Genomic DNA, 24,937 nt, shown 5'->3' with positions numbered 1-24,937 from the left:
CCTTCTTTTTGAGTGAGACAGTAAACTTTAGTGAGTGCTCTTGGTAAGCACTTTCATTGGAAGTGACCAAACTGATTCATGATAACAGTTTGCTGAATTCGTCCTGGAATTCATTTTATATACATTGGTATCAATTCGTATAAGAAGTATGTATGGCAGATTCTATCACCACTTTTTTATAGAGGTGGAAATTGGCATCCAGAGAAGTTAGGTGACTTGTTAAAGATTTCTTGGTAAGTTACTGCATTCAAATGCAGAGCTGTCTGGCTCCAAAGCTTATGCTCTTTGTGCACTGTCATGATACCTACCTATTGGAATGAAAAGCAATCGTCATCTTACAACATATAGAAATGCTGCTTGCACAGGAAATAAATAAAAGATAGTTAATTTTCAGTATATGAGAAGAGAAGAATATGAGAAGAGGAAATAGGGGCATTTGCTGTGTCTACCAGGTCCTGTTCTCTTCTTTACAGTGGAAATGGCTTTGGGGGAGTGGTGTCCTGGTACAATTCCTTGGAGACCTTTTGCAAAAGAATCTTAGGATGTTTTGTTGTTTTTATCGCTTCTTCCAGGGACATGAATCATGAAATTTTCTTCTTTTAAAATTTTTTTTAATGTTTATTTATTTTTGAGAGAGAAAGAAAGAGACAGAGTGTGAGTGGAGAGGGGCAGAGAGAGATGGAGACACAGAATTCAGAGCAGGCTCCAGGCTCTGAGCTGTCAGCACAGAGCCCGATGTGGGGCTTGAATGCACCAGCTGTGAGATCATGACCTGAGCCGAAGTTGGACGTTAAACCGGATGACCTACCCACGTGTCCCAGGAAAATTGGAAGTTGAAGAATAAGTGCAGAGAGACAAATTTTTACAAAGATTTGAGAAGTTTGATACTCCAGCACTATTTTTAGATTCTGCCAATGACCACCTGCTTCCTAATGGCAAGAGTCCATGGAACAAAAGGATTACAAGGAACTATCTCTGATCCTCAGCTGTACCACCACCAAGTAGTTTGAAGAGATAAGTTCTCTAATCATGACCCATACACAGGGCTAGATACGTGGGAAATAATGGTATCTTAAAACAAGGGAATGAGGGGGCGCCTGGGTAGCTCAGTCAATTAACTATCTGACTCTTGATTTTAGCTCAGGAGATGGAGCCTCGGGCCTGCTTGGGATTCTCTCTCACCTCTTTGTCCCTCCCCCTTCTTACACATGTGTATGCACGCTCTTTTTCTCTTTCTCTCAAAATAAATAAACTTAAAACAACAACAACAAAACAAAAAAAACAAAAAAACAAAAAAACAAGCAAATGAGAATCAGAGAGAAAAAAGAAGAGTAAGATATCATGGCACATGGATTTGGCCTTTCAGAAACTCTTAAAAGATTTCAGACTTTCCTGGAATGGATGACTCTAGATTTGAGGAAGAAAATATATAAAATGAGCCTAGGACACCGTGTTGTGCTAGAATCCAAACAACTCAAAAAACAATAAGCTCTTCTTTGCCAGAACACATGTACTGAAAGCCTCTTAATGGCTAAAGATAGGACAAAATTGGGCATCAAGAAGAATATGGAAGCATTAATTGAAACACATTACATATATAAAAGTCTAGAAGTTCATAACGTGAGGAGAAAGAGAGAGAGGAAGGGGGAGGAGGAGGAAGGGAAGAAAAATCACTGAAAAATAGCTAGAGCACTAATTCCTTACTCTGAAAATGTCATCCTATCTTTTCTGCTACATACTGTACTTTTGGTTAAACATAGTCCTAGTTGGTGAGAGACATTGCTACTTTACAAAATTTTCCAGCTGATTAATGTGAGTTGACTTACATAAATAAAAATTATCTTGTAGCTCCTCCTGAGGTTATTTATTTAAGTTTGGGTAATCAATAGATGAAACTAGATCTTAGTATCAACAAAAGTGAGAAATATTAAGTGTCCCCTGATACATTATAACATGTAGCACCTAGCACCATCTATGAAAAGTTCTTGGAAAAAGGTGGGTTCCGAATATAACTAATTTCCGTTGGTAGGAAAAAGCTGATATTCATTTATAGGAAATACCAGAGATGGAAGAAGAAGTTAAATGGTACACAAGGAAGCAAACAGAAAATTTGGAATGTGGTACATTTCATAGGAACTTATTTCTGCAACAAGTTAGTGGCAAGGAAGAGAGAAGGGCAGATGGGAAGAAAGTGAGAGAAAGACAAGTCCTAGACTAAAGACACTTGAGTGACATGATAACCAAATGTGACGTGGTCTTTTTTGTTTGGATCTTAACTCAAATGGTGCAAATGAAAAGATACTTTTTTTTTTTTCTTAAGATCATTGGCGGATTTAATTATGGAAATATTTTGGCAATCTTGTCACATGGTGGACCACTTAGTGGCTTAAAACAATTTATTTTCTCACAATTTTGCACTCAGGTCAGGTCTTTTGGGGATAGCTCTCTGCCCCGTTGTCATAACTAGGGTGGTTCATCTGGGACTTGAGGATTTACTTCCAAGATGGTCTCACTCACAGGGCTAGCACATTGGTGCTGGTTGTCAACGTGGACAGCAGCTGGAGCTGTTGCTGGAACCCTTGATGTTTTTTCATGTAGGTCTCTTCATGTGCTGCTTGGGCTTCCTCACAATAGGACAGTTGGGGTCCAAAAAGGAGGAAAGGGGGGTTGGCAGCCCTCTTAAAGGCTAAGCTTAGATCTAGCACAGTGATATTTCTTCCATATTCTATTTATCAATGTAGTCACAGCTTCAGCCCACATTCAAGGAATTGGAGAAATAGATTCCATCTCTCTGTGGGGGGAATGACACAGGGAGGTATTTGAAGTTTTCAAGGAATAATTTTGAAGCATAGCAATGGCACTCTGATTATCTAGGAAAATGTCAAAAAAAATTTTAGAGATACAAAGTGAAGTGTGTAGGAGTGAAATGACATGATGTCTGGGGTTTAAAATACTTGCACAGGAAAGAAAAATGATAAGGATAAAATGGGATAAATTTAACAACTGTTGTAATATCTTGATAATTATTGAATATAGGTGATGGGAATGAGGAGGGACTAATGAACTCTACTTTTGAGTACATATGAAAATCTCATGATTAATTTTTTTTAAATATTCAGACTCAAAATAATATTAGAGTTCCTAAAAGAGACTCGAAGTTCTAGTTTCATCTGGTTTTGATTTTGATTAAATTTTAATATTAAATCTTCTCAAAATACACCTGAAATAATATTCCCCAAAAGTACTAACTTGGGAAAGCACGCAGAAATGGAGAATCTTACAGGGGTGCTGTGGTGACTTTGGGGAAAATTAATAGCCTGCAGACGAACACAGAGGGCTGCTTGACAATGGTCCCCAAGATGTGTTTTTTTTTCACTTGAAAGAAACTGTGAGGACTTGATGCTTTGAGGTTCTGCATCCATCTTCAGAACAGGAAGGGAAGGCAGGGGACTGCAGAAAATTACCATGACTCTGATCTCACTGACCCTCTGCATCAATGCCAGCTGTTGTCAATCCACAAACCAATTCTTACATGAGGAGAGTAACTCTTCTTGAGTAAGCATCCTCAGATATGTAGTCTGTTACTTGGAATTCAAAGCATTTTTTTAAATTTATTTTTGAGATAGAGAGAGAGAGAGAGAGAGAGGTCACAAGTCGGGGAGGGGCAGAGAGAGAAAGGGAAAGAGAGAATCCCAAGCAAGCTCCACACTGTCAGAGCAGAGCCCAACGTGGGCCTTGATCTCAGGAACCCTGAGATCATGAACTGAGCCAAAATCAAGTCAGACACAACTGGCTGAGCTACCCAGGCACCTCAGAATTTAAAGCATTCTTAACTTACAGCATTCTATGAGCAGAACATGTCAAGGGATCTCTCCAGATATCCCGAGTTTAAGAACAAGGGACAACTATGGATGCCCTTTCTGAGGGTATTAAAAATAAATGTTATTTACAGAAAAAGACGTCCAGGACCAGCTGAAGAAGAAGCATATTTGCAAGTACAAAATTAAAATTTCCAGCAGTTTCATCTCTGGTTATGTATGTACTCAAGAGAATCGAAAGCAGGGACACACACAGAGATTTGTAGACCCTTGTTTATAGTAGTGTTATTTCCAATAGCCAAAAGGTAGAAGCCACCCAAGTGTCCATCAAGATATGAATGGATATACAAAATGTGGCATATACCTACATATACGCATACAATGAATATCATTCAGCCTTAAAAAAATGGAAATTTTGACACATACTACAACATGGGTGGACCTTGAAGGCATGTGTGCTAAGAGAAATAAGCCAGTCACCAAAGGGCAAATATTGTATGATTTCATTTGGATGAGGTACCTAGAATAGTGAAATTCATCGACACAGAAAGTAGGATGGTGGTTGCAGGGGCTGGTGGGGAGGGAGGAATGGGGAGTTGGTGTTTAATGTGTATGTATTTTCAGTTTTGCGAGATGAAGACTTCTGGAGAGGAATGGTAGTGATGGTTGATGACATGAATATACTTAATGCCACAAGATGCTTCATTTTAAAACGGTTAAAATGCTACATTTTGTTATGTATATTTTACCACCATAAAAGGTACCTATTTGAGCTTTATGTCCTATAAGAGACCCAACCTTTTTTTCTTTTTTAAATGAATGGAAGGGAATAGAGGAATGGGCCCGGGGAGGCACATGAGACACAGCTTTGACCTACCACCTTTGAAAGGAAGGTGTTACTTTTATATTGAAGAATGACTTTTTTTTTTGAAGGTTTGCTCCATACTTTCTGTTCAGTTAGCTAGGCCTATAAGGTTGTTTTCACCGCAATTTTGCCTCGGATTTTAGTAATATTATTGCCACCTCCGAAAGCTGTTTACACAAATCATGCTAAGTCTCATTCTCTCATTTTAATAGTCAGGCTTCCTCATTAATTTAGAAAATTGTTTGTTTAATAAAGACCTATCTTACTTGATCACGGTCTCTGAATCCCCTGGATTATGGCAGGGATTTTACTTTGTAATAATCTCCCAGGAGAGCTGCCCAAACAGCTGCAAAGGCAACGGAGAGCTACAGGGGTGGTCACATTCTCTCAGGCCCAGCAACAAGGGACTGACGCTGACCAAAATGAATCTTTTCTGCTTTTCACTGGTGAGTTTCTTTGGTAACCTCATTTTTATTTAATTGTATCAACTAAAAGGAATGCAGTTAGGGAATGCCCTAAACTTCCTATGCGGTGATATTAATTAATATATTTAGGGTCTCATGAGAAAAGTCCACATCAGAAAGAGGAAAACGGATGTTTTTATTAAAGCACTTAAGCCAACTCTGTTCAGATGCAAGTAATTTACAAAAATATATACACATTTATCTAAAACAATTACGACTTAGTTAACATTTTGACGCTGAATCTCTTAGTATGTCAACAATTTTTGAGGAACTATTTTCTTCTATTTATTATAAATACGAGGAAAATTTTGCAAAATGTGCTGCACTTGGGTTGCTTGCTTCGCTTTGGGACATCCTAGGAATCAAAATGTCTTCTCTATTGTTTGAGTAATGAATTCCGTTTAATGTTGGCTTTGTTAAACTACCATGGAGGCAGCTTTCTGAGTTACACAGTACTGTGGATGCAAGGTACGATAGATTATTTCAGTCCTGCAGATGTGCTCATTCAAGGGTATAAGCACTTCTCAAATTCTTTTTTACCTTATTACCTTATTTTCTAGTTTAGCCTGAAGTAGATCGGGGAAAGTTAGCAGGTAGTCATAGATCTGGAAATACGTTATAACTCTAACCTGCAATTGTGACCATCTGCCAATGCTAAAAATGGATTTCAAAAATAATTTTATTCATTTCTATCTGTGTTTACAGCAGGACATTATGCCTACCCATTGGTTTTTCAAGATGTGGATGGGAGATCCCTGTCATTTGGGGAAATAAAATGGTTTACTTTGATGTTTGTTTTCTTTCCAAATTGCAAATAAGATTAACATAAGTGCGAGAGATGGTGCTGACATAGGTTGTAATACCTAAACAGGAGGCATTTTAAGCCAAGATAAGGGATTTAATCTTAGAGCATCTTGAAAAATAAAATGCAATTGTGAGTTGTGGCAGGCTGAATCATCGAGTTCCAATTGCCTATGTAGTCCCAATTTACAAAATAATTGCCGGTGCTCAACTTTGCTTTATGCCATATAAATCTGACTGGAGAAATCCCATTTCAGGTGATTTAAATGGTATTGTGCATTCTTTTCTAGTCGATCTAAAAGAGCTATATGTGGTTTATATGAATATACGTCCCATGGAAATAGGCAGTGTAGCAGCCGAGAAAACTGCGTTGTGAAATCACTCTGAATGGTTCTATAATCAATATGCTAATGTTTCTAGAACATAGCATGGCTCAGCATAGTGTGGCATACGTTTGTAATCCTGCTAGTGAAGACATATAACCATATACTGAGCATGATTGTCTCTCTGGGTAATATAGGAAAAGGAGGGCATACTCAAAAAGGATGGCTTCAAAGTCATGCCTCATGAACTCAATTTGACTGCAAGTCTTTTCCATGTTTTAAAGTCCTTAAAAATTTACTTGTGCAGAAACAGATTTGATTAGACTGCACCATCATCAACGCTTAAGGATTTTGTTCAAGCATTCCAAAGTTTATCGAAATTAATTGCTTTAATAATAAAATGTCCACAAGGTACTTGGGAAAAAAATCAAACTATTTTAGGTGGCTTTTTATTCCTTCCTGTGAGGTAAATAAATAAAATTATTTAGCATATGGGCTCTCAACCAGGGTGTTGAGACACCCCACTGTGCTGTTGTGAGCTGTGAAAAAGGGGTGGGGTTACAGTCTTCCCCAGGAATTTGTGCATAGTTCAAAACATATTTTATCCGTGCATGTAGGAATGTGAACATATGGGGCATTCATTAAAAAAAGAGACTAAGAATCCCTGATTTAGTGGAAATAAAGATAGCAGAATTAAAAAGTAGTGGTGTATACAAATATACTGACCTTTAATTCTGTAGGAAGGAGGTGGCTCTAAATACTAAGCATCCCATAAAGATTGCCCCTGAAGAAAGCCAGAGAAAGAGTTAAACATTCCCTTATTTAAGTGTAGGGGGAAATTGTAAATCTTTTAGTAAATGGGGTTTTTAAGAGAAATATAAAGCAAACTTAATGAACTACCCATTCTGAACCAAGGATACTATAAATAATCCATTAAGGGTGATTGCTATTATTTTGGATCTATAAACTCGAAATGGGGTCTATCTTTCAAAAGGGAGGCAGGGATATCCTTTTATGCATGCCACTCTGACTCCAGAATTTTTCTTACAGTTTTACATTGTGATTAGGCTTTTAGAAGGCTTGCTCATTAGAAGCAGGATGATTTTCTTGTTGAGCTCATCATATAGTTATTGAGTTTAACATGACTTTGTAACCCAGTAAGGTTACAAATCAATTATCCCTGCACCATTTCTTCAGTGATTTGCAATGCTGCCTCTATTTTATTTGGAGTCTATTCTATCCCATTGGTATATCTCTACCCCTTTCCTTATACCTGTTCTTTTACATACCTATTAAGATAATTCTAATGCTAAGTAGACAGCTTACTCAAGAGAATACCCTTTCCTTGTCCTTCTTCAAAATTTGGACTCTTTAAGTCTTGGTGCTTCTATGTAAATTTCCAGTTATATGAAAATCTTTGATGGAATTTTGATTAAGATGGATTTAATTTTATGTCATCTTTAAGGGAAATTGACTTAATTATGGAGTTGAGTCTTCCCATCCACAAACATGTGTAGCCTTTCGTTTATTCTAATTTTCTTTTATGGACTATTAAGATAATTTGTACTTTGCTCTATAAAGTTCATGCACATCTTTTTACTAAATTTATTGCTAGGGGTCTAAGAATTTTGTTTGCTGTTGCGATTATTTTTTCCTAATTTGTTTTGTGATTTATAGATACATTATAGACGTCTTGATATTGAAATTGCAAGTAAATAATTTTGCTGAATTAAAATTCTGGTAGTCTACATTTTTTTTCTTAGATTTTCCATGCAGATAATCTATAAGGTTTCTTCTTCTTTAGTAATTACATCATTCTTAACTTTTCTCTCTCTTCTGTAATGTTGACAAGAACGCTCTAATAGCAGACATCTTACTCTTGTTTCTAACATTCATGTAGTTACTCCTGAGTCTTCCTGAGGTTTTTAATAAATAACCCTAATGAGGTTAAGGAAGTCCTGTCTTTTCCCAATTTGCTTAGATTATATCGCAGATGAATAAATTTTTCAAATTTTATTTCTCAAAGAGAATAAATTTTTCAAATAAAAAGTTTTCCTATATATTATTTCAATAATTTTTCTTTTCTTTTTTTTTTTTTAATTTTTTTTTCAACGTTTTTTATTTATTTTTGGGACAGAGAGAGACAGAGCATGAACGGGGGAGGCGCAGAGAGAGAGGGAGACACAGAATGGGAAACAGGCTCCAGGCTCCGAGCCATCAGCCCAGAGCCTGACGCGGGGCTCGAACTCACGGACCGCGAGATCGTGACCTGGCTGAAGTCGGACGCTTAACCGACTGCGCCACCCAGGCGCCCCAATAATTTTTCTTTTTAATGTTGTAAAAAGGCATTTAAATGTTGAAATATCCTCATATTCCTACATTAAATACTAATTTTTATGTACACTATTAAATTTAATTTTGTTAACATCGCCTTTAGAATATCTTAAAACTGTTTTATAAGTAAAATAGGTCTGTAGTTTTCTTGAATTGACAAGAAAATCCTGTCATTTTATTTTTCCAGAGTTCTGATTAATTTTATGTTGTAATGTCTTAATATATTACCATCTACACTTTTACCCAAATATTCCATGTGTTTTCTATTTATTCTTATACGCTGCACCATGGGTAGACTCTTCAGCATTTCATAATTTTTTCAAAGGTCTAGAGTTGATCTTAATTTTTTTTTTATTTTTAATAAATTTCTATGATTATATTACTCATTTTCAAGAGTTTTTTGTTGCTCTTTAATGATTCTTGTTTCATTTCTGCCTGTTTGGTTTTATCATAGATTACTTATAATTGGATGTTACTTTTTCATTTGTTCTATGAAGATCCCATTCTTTGGTAAATTATTTCTCCATCCATTTTATGATTTCAATTTTACCTGGAATGAAATGGTTTTATTTTCAGATTGTCTATTCAGTTGGCTCTCTTTTTCAGCATTTAATCCCTTCATCCCTCGGTCAATGTCAAATGACAAAACTCTTTGCCCTCCCTGAGTCCCTGTGGCTCCCTCTCCCTCACCCTGCTCCCTCTCTTTTTCTTTCCTCTCTTCACCTCTCTCTCTCTTCACCTTTCTCCCTCTAGTTGTGAAACAGATATCTCAAGTCTCCTGAGGCTCCAATTTAGAACCAAGACTTACAATGCTGGTCTAGGGATGTTATCCCAAGGTGATAGTTGGTGTATCACCCATCCAGTCACTGAGCCGGCTGGCTGCTTATTTCAGATCCCATTTTGCTGGCTATGTTATTAAATTTTGCTTTTCTGGGGGCGCCTGGGTGGCTCAGTCAGTTAAGCGTCCAACTTCGGCTCAGGTCATGATCTCGTGTTTCATGGGTTCAAGCCCTGCACGGGGCTCTGTACTGACAGCGCAGAGCCTGAAGCCTGCTTCGGATTCTGTGTCTCCCCCTCTCTCTGCCTCTCCCCTGCTTGTGCTCTCTCTCTGTCTCTCAAAAAATGAATAAATGTTAAAAAAAATTAAAAAAAATAAAATAAATTTTGCTTTTCTGGCTTACAAATTTCTAGAAGCAAGGGTCCCAGCAGCTATTAGAAAGAGATTGGGGTTTTTTTTTTTTTCAGTCTTCTTTCTAATCACGAGTGCTTCTGTAGCCTCTGGATTTCAGCATGGAGTTGCTTTATGTGCAGGATGTCTCCAGAACATTACTCCACAAAGCCCAAGATCTGGCCAGTGCTACCTGTTTGTGGATGGGTGCTTAACAGGTTGAAAGTTTTACATTCATTCACCGCTTTGTGTTTCAGTTAGATTTTCAGTCTTCCTACATGTTTAGGGATTTTAGAGCATACGTGACTTAGTTCTTACTTAAGTCTTTTTAATTTTCCCAATAATTTGCCATGTGTTTTGAGCGGTGGTTATTGACAATATGAAACTGTAGAGCAGGTTAGTTTAAAGTTCTGTAAGTAGACAATGCAAAAGCAATTCAATCTTAGCTTACATCTTAAAAAAAAAAAAAACATTTTTAAAGATGAAAACATATTCACTGGCACACTACAGTTTTTACTCATTGTTTCAACCGAGAAAACTTTTTCAGAATCCAGCAGACCTATGACACCATTATCGGCATCACCAGTTACTATAGAAATTTTCAACATACTGTATGTATACCTCTCTCCATTAAGGTTGTTTCGAGATGATGTCATAACTAGACCAAGTTGTCTCAAAAGAAGAAAATATAACAACTCAACTCAGTTGATAAGTTTGCTTCCCAAGTACAAAGAAAATTCACAGTATAGTTCACAATGGTTTTAAATGCAGACTCATACATTTTAAAGTTCATTATTCCATCAAAGAATAAAAACAAATAAATACTATGATTTATTAATATAAATACTATAGACATTAATATTAGTGCCTTCATTGTACTTGTGAAATACTTTTGCTGTTTCCAAGTATACTCTGTCTATTCATGTTATCCTGACAGCTCGTCTGTAACATGAATGAAAGTGCTGCTTTACAGTTGAGGAAGCCCAAGTACAACAGATTGTGTTTCTTACACAAGGGCGTAGTACTAATTAGAGGGATATGTATATCTGAAACCTGTGACCTGACACCCAACACAGTTTGTTGCTGTCCAGATAGGCCTTTATTGAGTGCCTGGAACTGGATGTCTTCATCATGCTTCTTGAGAAACTGCCTCACTTTGTGCATTGCTCCCTGACACTTGTCTTGTTTGAATTCCTGGCTCTGTAGCGAGTGATGAGGATGCCTTTTTCTACCGCCTTGTTCACTGCTGAAAATTGGCATACCATTGACTCAACCTCTATGCCCAGGAGAATTTGGATAAGGTGCTTTATTAAAGTGGGTAGATAGGATAGATGACTTTTCAAGGAAAATATCATTTTGTTATTTTTCGCCTCATAAATCTCTTTTATTACAGGAGGGCTCTATGGATAGCTTATATGAGCCAGTCCCAGAGCAACAAGCTAACCAAGGAAACACCTCTGTCGGGACTGGTTCTCTTATCTCACCTCATGGGGAGAGTGGAAAAGCACACGCCAATCTCTTCATGGTGAGTGAAGCCTTGAGTTGGGTGGGTGACTTCTCTATTACAAATTGAGAATATTTTGCTTAACGATACCTGTTAATGCAACAAAAACCACTCGTCTCAGAAAGTTCTTCATTTACTTTTAGTTTCTGATTTTCTCTTCACTGTTGTCTCTTTCGTGATTTTAGCTTATGAATATGAACTACCTTTTATAGAGTATGTGATTACATAAGTTAAGTCACTTAATCCTCAAAGCAGCCTATGACAAAGAAATAATTATATCTTATTGGAGATGAGGAAACTGCAGGAGAGAAGGGAAAATTAACTTGCTAACTGTGAAGTGTTAAAGCTGGCAACTAAATATATGTGGGTTTGCATCAGTAGTTTATTGGTACACCAGGTGTTCGGGATGGGTGGGGGGGGACCCCCAGATTTGTAGCATTTGCCGCTTGTCATGGTCTAAGTGCTCCTACTGTGGTCATTTTCAAGCCACCAGAGGTTTAACAACTGGCTTCCAATAGCTGAATATTTATTTGTTCATTATCTCTGGTGCCTACTCCAGCGTACCCCTGGTGGCTTTAAAATCTGTGCTAACCACTTTACTAAGCTGCTCCTTAAGTTTATGAGCACACATCGTGAACTCACAAAGCCTGAGTATGACTGGAATGCAAAAGCAGATCATTTTTTTGAATTATCTTTATAATTACCAGAGGCACAGAGTTCCCCGTGCTCTGCAAAATTGGCTCTGTCCCTGTTTAACAGTGCCGGCTGTTTTCTTAGTTGATTGTGCTGTATTTAAATTAATCCCATACTAACAAACTTACTTTGCTTCTATCGTGGCTTAGTACAGTACAGAGCATCCTATGTCTGCTACAAATAAAGGACTGTTTTAGGGACACCTGGGTGGCTCAGTATGTTAAGCGTTTGACTTTGGCTCAGGTGATGATTTCGTGGTCTGTACCCCTCCTCCACTCATGCTCTGTCTCTCTTGCTCTCAAAAATAAATAAATCATAAAAAAAGAAAGAAAGAACAGAACTTTTTTTTATCCTTCTAGATATAGATGCCCCAATAACAACACAAACATCAATATCCGCTTCCTTTATGTAAAGCACTGGAACAGGTGATGTTACGTATGACATTATTTGTGTTGATCATCACAATAACTTCAGAGAGGTTTAGAAAGGTTGAGAAGGGTTAAGTAACTTTCCCGCTTAAAAAGAGGATGACCTACGATTGAAACCCAGATCTTTCTTTGCTCTAGAGAAAGGATTACAGTAAAGTACTTTCAAGTTTTATACCTACCTTTATGCCTACCTATTTTATTCTGTGGGAACATTCCTATGAACTTCTTCTTTATATAGCTTACAGATGTAAGCAAACAAGTTCAGTAATAAGTCTCAGTAAGTAAAAATAACCCCCCCAAAATTTAGTGTGGTGGAAAATCTTCCCTCAATTTATACCCTATTCAATATCCATTAAGATGTTGATGTTGACAGATATGCATAAAGAGAAGCAACAATACATTTTACATATTAATGTGAGAGAGAGAGAGACTTACATAGAGACTCTCAATTGAGTCCACAAAATGTTTGCAAGCATTTTTACTCTATCATTAAAAAGAAACATTGAATAAGCTGAAGAGCCTGAAGATATTTCTTTAAATGTGTTAGTTTAATAAATATGCATGAAAAACAAACAAGTCCATGGCCAAGCAGTCTACTAGAATTTTTATCAAACTTCACTTACATTGCAAAAGTAAATGAGAATAATAAAAACAGGATTTAAATTGCTACAACCCTATCTCTCTCTCTCTGTATATATATATATATATATATATATATATACATATATATATGTATATATATATATACACATATACACACATATATATACACATGTATATCATATAGATGTATATGACTCCATATTTAATTCAAAAATATGTGCATACATATAAGCATAAATTTGTGTGTGTGTGTGTGTGTGTGTGTGTACACTGAAAGGCAACCAGTTCAACCACTGATTCTAGTATTAACTGTTAAATTATACCAGTCCTTTCATATTACAACTGATATTATATTCTTTATAAAAATTATTCCACAGCTTGGATATAATAAAATAAGTCTTTTAATAATGACATTTATGATTTACAACTTTCCCTCTGATCCTCTGAAGAATGGATCCTTTTCTCCTCCTAGTATTCTCACTTCCTTTTTTCCCCACTAATTCAAGGGGAGAAAAAAAAGTTTTGGACTAGTCTTAAAAATACCAGAAGAATATTATTCTTTTTGGATTGATGTTCTAGAAATACTATAAAACCAACCCTAAAGTTCATGGAGTTCTGTCTCAAGCTCCCAGTCCTCAACCCAAGTGTATCTGTGACCTTCCCAGAGAGGAGAGGGTGCTCTCCAAACAGACAGCATATCTAGTTGATATAGTGGAAATTAATAGCCTATACGAAAAGTAATATCATTTGTCACATGAATTGAAAAGAAAACTCACAATGAGAGAGGAATCCTAGGCTTCCTGACTTCCCTTAAACATACTTTATTTATTCCTATTTATTAGGAGTTTTATGATGTAGAAAACACTGTTTTAAACAAGGTGTGATGTAACATAGATGAGAATAAAATAATACAGAGTTCCAGAGGAGATAATCCAGTGTAGATCAGCTTCAACTTAAGGGTTGAATAGGTATTAAAGGGAAAGACGTTTATTTGGAATTTTTAAATTAAAATTAATTGAAGTATAGTTTACATATACTTCAAGTTTCAGGTGTACAATGTAGTGATTTGACAGTTATATACATTATGATATGCTCATCATGATAAGTCTAGTTACCATTTGCCACCACACAAAGTTATTACAATATTATCGACTGTATTACCTATGCTCTACTTCTCATATCTGCAACTTATTTTATAACGGGAAGTGTATACCTCTTAAGCCTCTTCACCTATTTTGGCTATCTCCCATCCTTTTCCTCTGGTAATCACTAGTTTGTTCTTTATATTTATGAGTCTCTCTTCTTGTTATTGTTGTTATTTGTTGGTTTGTTTTGTTTTTTAGATTCCACATCTAAGTAAAATCATACGATATTTGTCTTTCCATCTGACTTATTTCACTCAACATAATACCTTCTAGGTCCATCAATGTCACAAATGGCAAGATCTCATTCTTTTTATGGCTTTTCGTATATAATATATAATATTCCATTGTGCATATAAACCACATCTTCTTTATCCATTTACCTGTCTATGGTCATTTAGGTTGTTTCATATCTTGGCTATTATAAACAATCCTACAATAAACATAGGTAGGCATGTATTTTTTTTTCAAACTAGTGTTTTCATGTTCTTTGGGTAAAAACCCAGAGGCGGAATTACCAGATCTCATGGTATTTCTAGTGTTAGTTTTGGGGGAACCTACAAACTGTTTTCCATAGTGGCCATACCAATTTACATTCCCACCAACAGTACATGAAGGATCCCTTTTTTCCACATCTTCTCCAACAATTGTTATTTCTTGTCCTTTTGAAACTAGCTGTGCTGACTGGTGTGAGATGGTATCTTATTGTGGTTTTGACTTGCATTTCCTTGATGATGAGGGATGTGGAACATCTTTTCATTTGTCTGTTGGCCACCTGCATGTCTTCTTTGGAGAAATGTCTATTCAGTATTTTGGGATTTCAAGTGAGGAACATTTGAAATGCCCAGCTTTCATTTTAATTGCCGTTCCAGGGTGGTTGGTAATGGAGAGCTGGTCTAAAGAGAAATCAATTGAAAATACAAGATTTTATTAAATTTCGTGAAGAGGAATAATAAGCCATGCACTTGTATGTTAGCAAAGCCAGAGAGTTAGGGAAAGCTACTGCTAAAAAAAAAAAATGGGTAAAAAGTTTTATGGAGTGAATACTCCTGCAACTAAGTAAATACGCTGAAAGAAAACGTGCGAATGAAAACGTGCGAATATACTAGCCTAAGGGTTGACTACTTTGTTACCATATTAGCTACAATGCATGCCATTATGGCTCGATTCTGTAGCTATTTTAGTACCTCTTTATCATGTCTGAAGCTAATAAAATATCTTGATTTAGAAATAGAGTGAGAACATAAAATATTTGTACCTCTGCCAGTTGGAGGTTAACTGGATCAGTCTTGAATTATCTGATTTGCCATCTATATTGACTGAAGTAAGCAAGTAATTGTCAATTTTCACTTCATTTTGTAACTCAGAAGTTAAACTGATAAGAAATTTGAGCCTTTTCAAAAAGGGCATTAATGTGGGGTAGGGGCAATGTCCCTATTACTTACATGCTGAACATATTTTTTATATGTTGCACAAATATTCCTTCAATAAATATTTGTAAGCTAAATGAATGGATAAGTGAAGTTCCATTAATTACGCCAAAGGAAGTCTTAATAATGGAGTATGTATGCTGCAGGGTTAAAAAGCATGAGCTTTGGAGTTGAGCAAATAGAAGTTCTCATTCTGGCTCTGCCACTTACCAGCTATTTGACCTGGGAAAGTTGCTCAAATTCCCTAGACCTGAGTGTCCTTCTGTATAGATTGAGAACCATCCTTTGCATAGGCTTGGCTGAGTTCATTACTCCTCCTCTCCACATGTGGGAAGGATCCAGCACAGAAGTTAAAGAACCATGGGAAGGGCTGATACGTCACACTGGAGCTGAGGTTGCAGACTGCAGACCCAGGGGCCGATATTTTATGGCCCATGAGCTAAGAGTAATTTTTGCATTTTTAAAGGTTTGCTTAAAAACAAAAACAAAAGTCAGAAATTGTATGTGACCCACAGAGCCTAATATCTTTCTATCTGGCTTTTCACAGAAAAAGTATACAGACCCCCTCGGGCTGTGCAGTTACAGACACAAGTGGCAACTGAGTGCTTGAAAAGGGGCTAGTCCAAATGCGGATGGCAATAGGGGTAAAACACATGCCATATTTAACTTTTTTTAAGTGTATTTGTTTTATTTTGAGAGAAACAGAGACAGTGTGAGTAGGGGAGGGGCAGAGAGAGAAAGCGAGAGAGAGGATCCCAAGCAGGCTCTGCACTGCCAACACAGAGCCCGATGTGAGGACTGAACTCAGGAAATATGAGATCATCACCTGAGCCAAAACCAAGAGTCAAATGCCCAATAGACTAAGCCACCTAGGCGCTCCAATTAAAGCCTTAGCATGAAAAAATGTATAAAGCATCTTATTAACAATTTTTACATGAATTACTTGCTGAAATGAGATATGTTAGGTTAAATGGAATTTCACTAATTTCTTAACATGGCTACCAGATTGTGGCTTCCACATCACATCCCGCCTTTCAAATGTTACATGGATACTTATGTATTCTACCAAACCTAAGTTATATATATTATTCAGGCTTTAGGAAACTTGTAGAATGCAGTTTTTAGCCTTTTGGCCTCTGATAGATGGAGGCACACCAGAAGGAAGGTGAGGGTATGTTAATCTACTATGTCCACCATCCTTCCTTCAGAGTCTTTCACCTTTCTTATCATTAGCATTACTATCCTCAACAAAACAAAACAAAACAAAACAAAACAAAAAACAAAAGCAGTGCCCTTTCACCTCCGGAATTCCTCTACAGTGGAGGGGAAAAGTGGCTAGCTTTTTGAAGGTGGCTGTTTTTTGTCTTTGCAGAAAATAATTTGTATCATCACTACCCCAGGCTAACAGTATTATCCTAACATTTAAAGCGAGTTACAACTCTTCTGTAATATTTGGGTCTTCTAAAGTGGTGATAAATTAAGACGTTTGATTTTATCCAGTTAAGAAGGAGAGGAATGGGGAAAAAAAAAACTATCTAAAACTATTACATTAAAAAATAAATCACAAAGAAAAGAGTTGCTGTAACTTTGCTAAGACTTTGCTACAACTTCTGGCAGTTGTCAACAGTACTGAGACATCAAAGTAACCAGGTAGTGTCATACTTTGCTTAGGGAAACATAGATATTAAAGTATAAAAACTCTTGATGATAAACATTTAATTACATACTTTTAGACGTAGAGGAGACAATAGGGAACATGTGTGTGTTACCCAATGAGGAAGTTGAGATTAGTGACTTGTCTGAAGAGACAGACGGAGTCAAGATGGGAGTTCTGGCTTCCCAAATACTAATCTTGTCCTTTGGCCCCCTCTGCCAGAAGTGTGCATGAGTGTGTCTGTGTGTGTCTGTGCGTGTGTCTCTGTGTGTGGTATGAATGTGTGTGTATGCGAGTTAGAGAAATCAGGAAAGCAGGAGACAGGTGAGTGGCAGAGTACTCTTGGGAGATAAGCAGTGAAGAGGAAGAGAAGATAGGAGGATAAAGAATCCAACCTTATAATATATATGCTAAATATAATCTGATGATAGAGAACATAGCAGGAAGAACTTGAGATGGGCAATGTAGTTAATAGACTCGAGTTTTATCCCTGCTCCCCAGGCGGCTGAGAAATGTGTGTCCTTGAAAATGTTCTTGAACTTCTCTGACCCTAAGTTTCCTGAGCAATAGAATGTGGATAAAAATGTCTGCGTCTCGGTTTGTAGTGAGGATCAAATGTTATAACACACGTTAAGCACCTGGCATAATGCATGTTAATGTTCATTTTCCTGCCTTCTGCAACCCATCACACCAGGGCAGAGTGATCCTTTAATTTAATATCCTTGATTAAATGACTTTAAGTCAAACTCTCACTTGAGCTCGGATGTCGTTTTAAAATAACGGCTCAAAAATAATTTGTAATCAACACTCCTTACCTAAAAGCATTGATTTTTACTGGGCTGGACAAGAAGAAGCAACAGGATTTATTGTTGATGTGCATTAGAACACCCAAGATTTTAATCTCCACAAATTGCCTCAAATCATGAACACTCAGGTTGAGTGCAATGTTTGACAATTCAGCCCGAGATTTCCCATGATGTGTAGACAGCAGCGAACAAGGAAATCTATCACAGTGTCTCTTGTTTGCCTAATTCCTATTTCAGGATGGTTTTTTGTTGTTGTGCTGTTGTTATTTCGTTTCTTGGGTGGGGGAGGTCCATTTTAACTTAAATATTATTAAAATGCAAGTTTAATTTTTTATATACTCACTCATCAACATTGTGTACTGAAAAAAAGCACTGGAGAAATCAATTAAACTGTTCCCAGCTACCAGATTTTAATCAGAAAGTAATAGAGCAGATTCAAAGATAGTTTTAAAGACAAACAATACGATACATGTCTAGCAGTTGGTTAGAGCTCAGCACTAATGAGGCCAAGGTCAGGGGTTTAATCCCCATATGGCCAGTTATTTTCGCTGTGTTCCATAGCCACTGGCAGTACCCATGACCCCAGTCTGCTGTCTTGCCTATGTGTGCCATTGATCACTAAGGAATCTGGGTTGGAAGATGAGAAGGCACAGCACAAAACCACTACCCACAATGGGAAGAACAATCAAGGCAAGAACAACCTTGCTGACCAGTAGTTCATTTGCCCATGAAGATTTTCCTTCGCTATAATCAGTCTTCAGCCACCAGTATAATTCTCAGCTTTCAACTTAGGATAATTCATGGGTCAATGGTAAGAGTGTTATGAGAGAAAACTGAGTTCTTGCCCTGGCTTTGTTCTTAAATAGTGCTGAATAAGTCCTTACACTGTCTGGATCTCAGTTTCCACCTCTACAAGATAATAGGATAAGACTAGATGGTCTTTAAGGCCCTTTGCTGCTCTAAAATGTTTCCTTGAATATGTTTTAAATTATTTTGGAAAGGGACTGTTGTCTAACGTAAAATACTATTATTTTCCTTTTGGGACTGTAGAAGACAGACTTCTAACATGACCTCTAATGAACCCAGCTGTATTAGTCAGTGTTCTCTAGAGAAACAGAACTAATAGGTTGTGGGTATATAAGAAATTATGTGCAGGAATTGGCTCATGTGATTATGGAGGCTGGCAAGTCAGAAATTTTCAGGGCAGGCTGGCAAGCTGGAGCCTCAGGGAAGAGTTGATGTTATACCTAGAGTCCAGGGGTGCTTGGGTGGCTCAGTTGGTTAGGTATCAGACTCTTGATTTTTGGCTCAGGTCATCATCTCACAGTCATGAGATCTAGCCCCATGTCCAGCTCCGTGCTGACAGTGTGGAGCCTGCTTGGGATGGTCTCTCTCTCTCTCCCTCTCTCTCTTCCCCTTCTCTCATTGTGCTTCTCTCTCTCTCTCTCAAAATAAATAAATAAACTTTAAAAAATACTTAGAGTTCAGAGGTAGTTTAGTGGCAGAATTCTATCTTCCTTGTGGGAGACTAGTCTTTTTGTCTTAGTTCTTCAACTGATTAGATGAGACCCACTCATATTAATGAGTGTAGTTGCTTTACTTAAAGTCTACTGATTTAAATGTTAATGTCATCTGAAAACTACTTTCATAGTGACCTCTAGGCTAGCATTTGACCAAATATCTGCTCTAGCCAAGTTGAAACAAAATGAAGCATCATATCTGCCTTCCGATATTTAAGTTCTTGTGTAATCCCCACTCTTGTGTATGATTTGATTCCTATAGGATTTGGCAAAAGTAACAGGAAGTCACTTCCATAATTAGGTTACAAAAGACCCTGACTTCTGTTTTGCTAGCAGACTGGCTCTATTGCCTGCTTGGCTTGAACATTACGATGAAGCAAGAGCCCATCTAGAGAGGCCCACGTGGTAAGGAACCCAGAGCAGCTAGTCAGCCCACAACCAGAAAGGAAATGTGGCTTTTATTTCAACACTCTCAAAAACTGGATGCTGCCAACAATCACTAAGTGAACTTAGAAAAGGATCCTTTCCCCAGCTAAGCTTTGGATGAGACCTCAGACCCTTGGACTGACAACTTTACTTCAACCCTGTGACAGATCATGAAACAGAGGACCCGTCTAAGTCATGCCCATATTTTTGATCCACACCAGCTGTGAGATAATAAATGTGTATTGTTTTAAGCCATTGAATTTTGGAGTAATTTATTGCACAGCAATACTTCACTAATACAGGAAGTAAAATTAATTTGACAAGTTATTGATCAGATTCATTTGCAGATAACCAAATCTATGCTAGCTGATTTAAGCAGAAAGGGATATATTACAGGTTAACGAGAGCTCAGAATCTTTGGGAGGTTGAAGACGGATACCTGGCTGAGCTTGCAGAATTACTCTGAGAAACACACTGCAAAACTTGCCACTAAAGAGATTGTTGCTTCTGTCACAAGCAGAAAGTCAAGAAGACACTATCACCGTGGCTGCTCCAGAACCACACTGTCTCTGCTGAGATTTGTTACATTAAAAATGGATGCCCATACTTCAGCTTTTGCCCCATGTTAGTCAGTTTTGTATCAGTGTCTTAGGGTGGTTCATGAGGTGGACAGGACCCCACACATCTTATTCTCGTTACAAGAGTAGTTTCTTTCTTTCCGTCTTTCTCTCTTTCTTCCTTCCTTCCCTCCTTACTTTTTCCTCCTCTTTGTCCCTTCCTCCTCTTCTTCTTACCTTCTTCTATACATTGATTTTAGGTTTAGTGAATGACAGATGTCAACTACAGCAAGAAATATGTATATACCCAAAATATGTAGAGAGAAACATAAGTTAGCTATGGAATTAAATGTCTTGCTGTAAGCAACAAGCTTGACTTCTATAAGAATTTTCAGAAGGAATTCCCAAAAAATATATAATGTAGTTGTCAGGAGCACAAAACTTGGGGGTCAGATAAGTCTTATAAAAATTCTAGTTTTGAAATTGACCAGCCTTGTGATCTTGAACAGTTTCCTTTAACACTACAAGCCCGGTTTCTTCTATCCAATGAGGGAACTGTTTGCTGCTCTCTTTTTCATCATTTGAGAATAAAAAGTAACAATATAATTAACATTATTAGTACAGTGGTTGGCACAACATAAATGATCAATAATAGGGTGTTATCTCTAAAAACGTAACTGTGGTTTGTGGTTTAACGGTGCCAGTTCCACGGAGGTGAGATTTAAGCTTTAAAGGAAGATTTAAAGGAAGATTTGAAGGAAGAACTAGGGTTAAAAGTGGTGAAAGGAGGCGGTTAAGACATTATCATCGCACGCTGTTCTAGCATCTTTCACAGAAGAACTTAAAAAGCACTTAAAGCCAAGTGTCTTACAAATGGATAAAAGGACACACTGAAATGTGACATGTCATTTTAGAATAGATGAATAATGGAGAGTCAAGGCAGGTGACTCTCAGGTTGGTATTCTACCACTCAACTGCATTTCTGACTTGCCTCCAAACTATTAAAACTGGGATTTTTTTGTTCTGTCTCCATATTAGCATCAGCATTGACAGAGCTATTAATAACATAGACACTAAAGGAAGAAAATGAGATTAACAATGGCATCCCATCAACTGGGTCTTCATCAAACTATGAACAAGAGGAGTCAGTGTCAAAACAGTGCATGTAATCCTTTTCTTGATTTCTAGATTGTAAAATGACTCCTAACAAGCTGACATATAAAACATTGATTACCTTCATTAAAAAGACTGCACTTTTCTTTCATTTCTTATTTTTTTTACCCATTAGATCTATGATGACATACGGTTTTTCTGCCACCAATTCATGGGTGAACACTACCTGGTGGTTTTAATTCGTCTCCTCTCGTAAATAGAGACTTATGTTAAAGTAAAATGAAATCAATAGATTAAGGTTAATTATGCCTTATTCTCTTTTTTATTTCCTCGGCTTATGATACAATGACTAATTGAATCTACTGAAAGCCATGGTTCTCTCTTTAATCATGTTTTAAAGAATAAGCCCATTCTCACTTTAATTTTCTCTTAAACACTTTTGTCATCCCTACTGATTTTGGATTGAAATAGTGTAGATTAGGAACCATGACTTGTTTCTACTGGAAGAGATTTTAAAGTTCTGCTCACCAACCTTATTCTATAGATGCAGAAACTGAGGTTCTGTGAGGAGTTTTTGGATCTTGCTAATTTAGCAGCAGACCTGGGGAACCAAGCCAGCTTCTGGAGTGCCAGTTCAGTGTTTTCTCATTGTGAGGATGGAGTTTGGTATTTTTACCCATCGCATTTCCTATCACACTTCCAACAAGTTTGTTTGGCTGGCTCTTGTTCCATTTGGGGCTATGAGGATTAAAGAAGATAATAAGTGACAGCAAATAGGAAACTTAATGAACATTAGTCGCCCTTCCCCTTTCTAAAACTTTGTGTAAATATAATTTCATATATCATGACACATTTGAAGATACTTAAGAAAAGCTCTCTTTTTAAAGAAATCTGGAATGGAATCTTTTTGTAAAGGAAGAATCTTTTATAATGCAAATAACCATCCCCTAGGTAACTTGTTTTGTCATCCTGGATATTTATAGCGCTGTGAGAGGAGTTTGTTAGTTCAGGATTGATAGAAAGCTCACTTGGCATACCCGTAGACAAATGGCAAAATTTTATGTGATTTACCAGCTCTGTCTGTGATGGATTAGATAAGGTACCTGTGCATTCTCCAGGCACTACCAGCTTTGTGATTTGCCCTGAGATGACGGGCCATGTGGGGATGCCATCCACCACCTGCTTCTCTTGAGGATATCAGAATTCATTAGCTATATAGGGTTGTTACTTTTTGACAGGCTGGCAAGAAAGTCTACTGTTCCCATCAGGAGGAGCTGACATTGCTTCTTCTTCTTCAGTGCATTCTCATGGGGGGATGAAATCTGTTCTCTCTCTGAGAACTGTGACATTATTGTAGTAATATAGTGGGGGACCTCCAATGTACAGACTGTCATCTAAATTCAGTGGCTCCTGAAGTGCCCACTTTTAATTAAATGTGCTGTTATAAATTACTGGACCTTCTCTGATGATGACGGCAGCATCCACAAAATGATGAACGCCTTTAAACACATCAATGTGCTGTCTGTGCACTTGTCTTCAAATAATACTAAATTATTAGTACTGATGCTTTGGTAAGGGTGTATTTTCTGAGTTGTTTGTTTAGTAGTGGTGAATAGTATTATATTTTCTCTGATTTTTCAGTCACTCTACCTCTGGCCAATAGCTCTCATTTGTGAGATCTCTGATCTAGGTGGCAGGTGGCTTCTGTACCTGTGCAGTCAAGTATAGAAGTAGAATTGTGTTCAAATTAAGACACCAGGTACAAAATACCAGTTTTACCACAAATTAGTTATGTGACCTGAGGCAAGGCTTCCCACTGCTCTGTGCCTCAGTTTACTTATCTGTGAATTGAGGATAATGATAATAATATCAACCTCACAGGATTGCTGTGAAGATTAAGTGAATTACTATATATAAAGCATGAGAACTGTGCTTGATATGACATGACTGCTGTGCCATTATTGTTCTGCAAATGTGTTAAATCAAGAAATTAGAAAAGCAGTAGGATTTAAAGCCTTATCCCTCTCAGCAACTTGCTTTAACCAGTTGGGCTCAGACTAGCTGCATCTACTAATATTTCTCTTTGCTGTGTGATCTATTTGATAACTCAGGAAACTCCATCATGGGATTTTTCTCCACATGTTTGCAATAAGATGTCGAGGCAAAGTAGAAGAGCTCATGGGCGGCAGGACTCCTTTATGTGGGTGATGGTTTCTTATCCAGTCACACAAATGTCCTCTTTGTTTTGAGAACAGAGCTGATGGTTCATGTGTGTGTGTGTGTGTGTGTGTGTGTGTGTGTGTGTGCCTGTGTGGTGTGAACACACTCTCTGGTGGCTTTAGGTGTACTGCAAAACTACTATATTAATTTTGAAGCATCGTAATCCTCTTTGCCAGATGTCTATTAGAATTTTTTTGTAAGGAACTTACAAGAATGAGTTGAACAAAATAGAAATTGGGTTAACTCATTTTGACGAGAAGTTATATGTATGCATACATATATACGTGTGTGTATTTGTCTTTATGTTCAACTCTTGCCTCAGTATTAGAATTCTATGTAACCAAAAATGAATAATTAACTTAATGGGAAATAACATCTATGAGTATCTTCAGTGTGTTTCGCATCATGTAAGGATTTTATAAAGACTAGCTTATTTAAACTTCAAAGTTAAGGAAACTGTGAACTCCAATAGGATCCTGAGATGAGCGGTCACTGATGGTAAATATTTGTGACAAGTAACACTTGTAATTCTTTTTTGCATCCGAAACTGTGTCTGGTCCAGTACATGCTCAATAAATACTTGTTGAAAGAACTGTGAATGTGTCAGTGAATGAATTATATAATTCCAAAAGAATATGTTAGAATTAAAAAAAAAATGACTAACATTTAATCAAAGTTGAGCACTGTATGCATGACCCTAGACAAGTCAATTTACCATTTGGGATCTCAGTTTATTCATCTGCAAATCAAAGGTCAGATCTCATCAGCTCTGTAGTCTTAAAGGTTCACCATGGGATTTACACCATCCTTTACTGCCAATCAGTTTTCTCTGGTGCAGAAACACCTTTCACATTTCCATTAGTTAGGCAACAACAATTCCTGATATGTTCACTTCATTTTTCCTTTCGGCTTTGTGATTTGAAAGTAAGATTTAAAAACCAATAATGCAAGAAACAGACACATATTAGATTCAACCCCAAAGGATAGTCGACCATAACCACCGAATGAAAATAGAAATACAGCATTTGGTATCCAAGATTTCTTTTAAGTGGCCCCTTTTCTTTCTTA

At 37.2% G+C, this 24,937-nt stretch overlaps 1 protein-coding gene across 3 annotated transcripts in view; it reads left to right on the top strand.

Annotated features, from left to right (window-relative positions):
- Positions 1-5,045: 5,045 nt before the first annotated feature.
- SAMSN1 (SAM domain, SH3 domain and nuclear localization signals 1) overlaps positions 5,046-24,937 on the top strand; it is a 140,613-nt gene continuing 120,721 nt past the window's right edge. The window contains exons 1-2 of one of the 3 annotated variants that reach the window (XM_058731754.1): positions 5,046-5,129; positions 11,167-11,298. In XM_058731754.1, coding sequence (XP_058587737.1) covers positions 5,106-5,129; positions 11,167-11,298 — 156 coding nt within the window. In that variant the 5' untranslated portion in view covers positions 5,046-5,105. The remainder of the gene's footprint in view (positions 5,130-11,166; positions 11,299-24,937) is intronic. The other 2 variants (XM_058731755.1, XM_058731756.1) reach the window with 2 other exon arrangements.

The sequence above is a fragment of the Neofelis nebulosa genome, chromosome 5, assembly GCF_028018385.1.
Source record: "Neofelis nebulosa isolate mNeoNeb1 chromosome 5, mNeoNeb1.pri, whole genome shotgun sequence".
In the NCBI taxonomy this organism is placed as follows: domain Eukaryota; kingdom Metazoa; phylum Chordata; class Mammalia; order Carnivora; family Felidae; genus Neofelis; species Neofelis nebulosa.
This window is presented reverse-complemented; position numbering and strand designations above follow the sequence as displayed.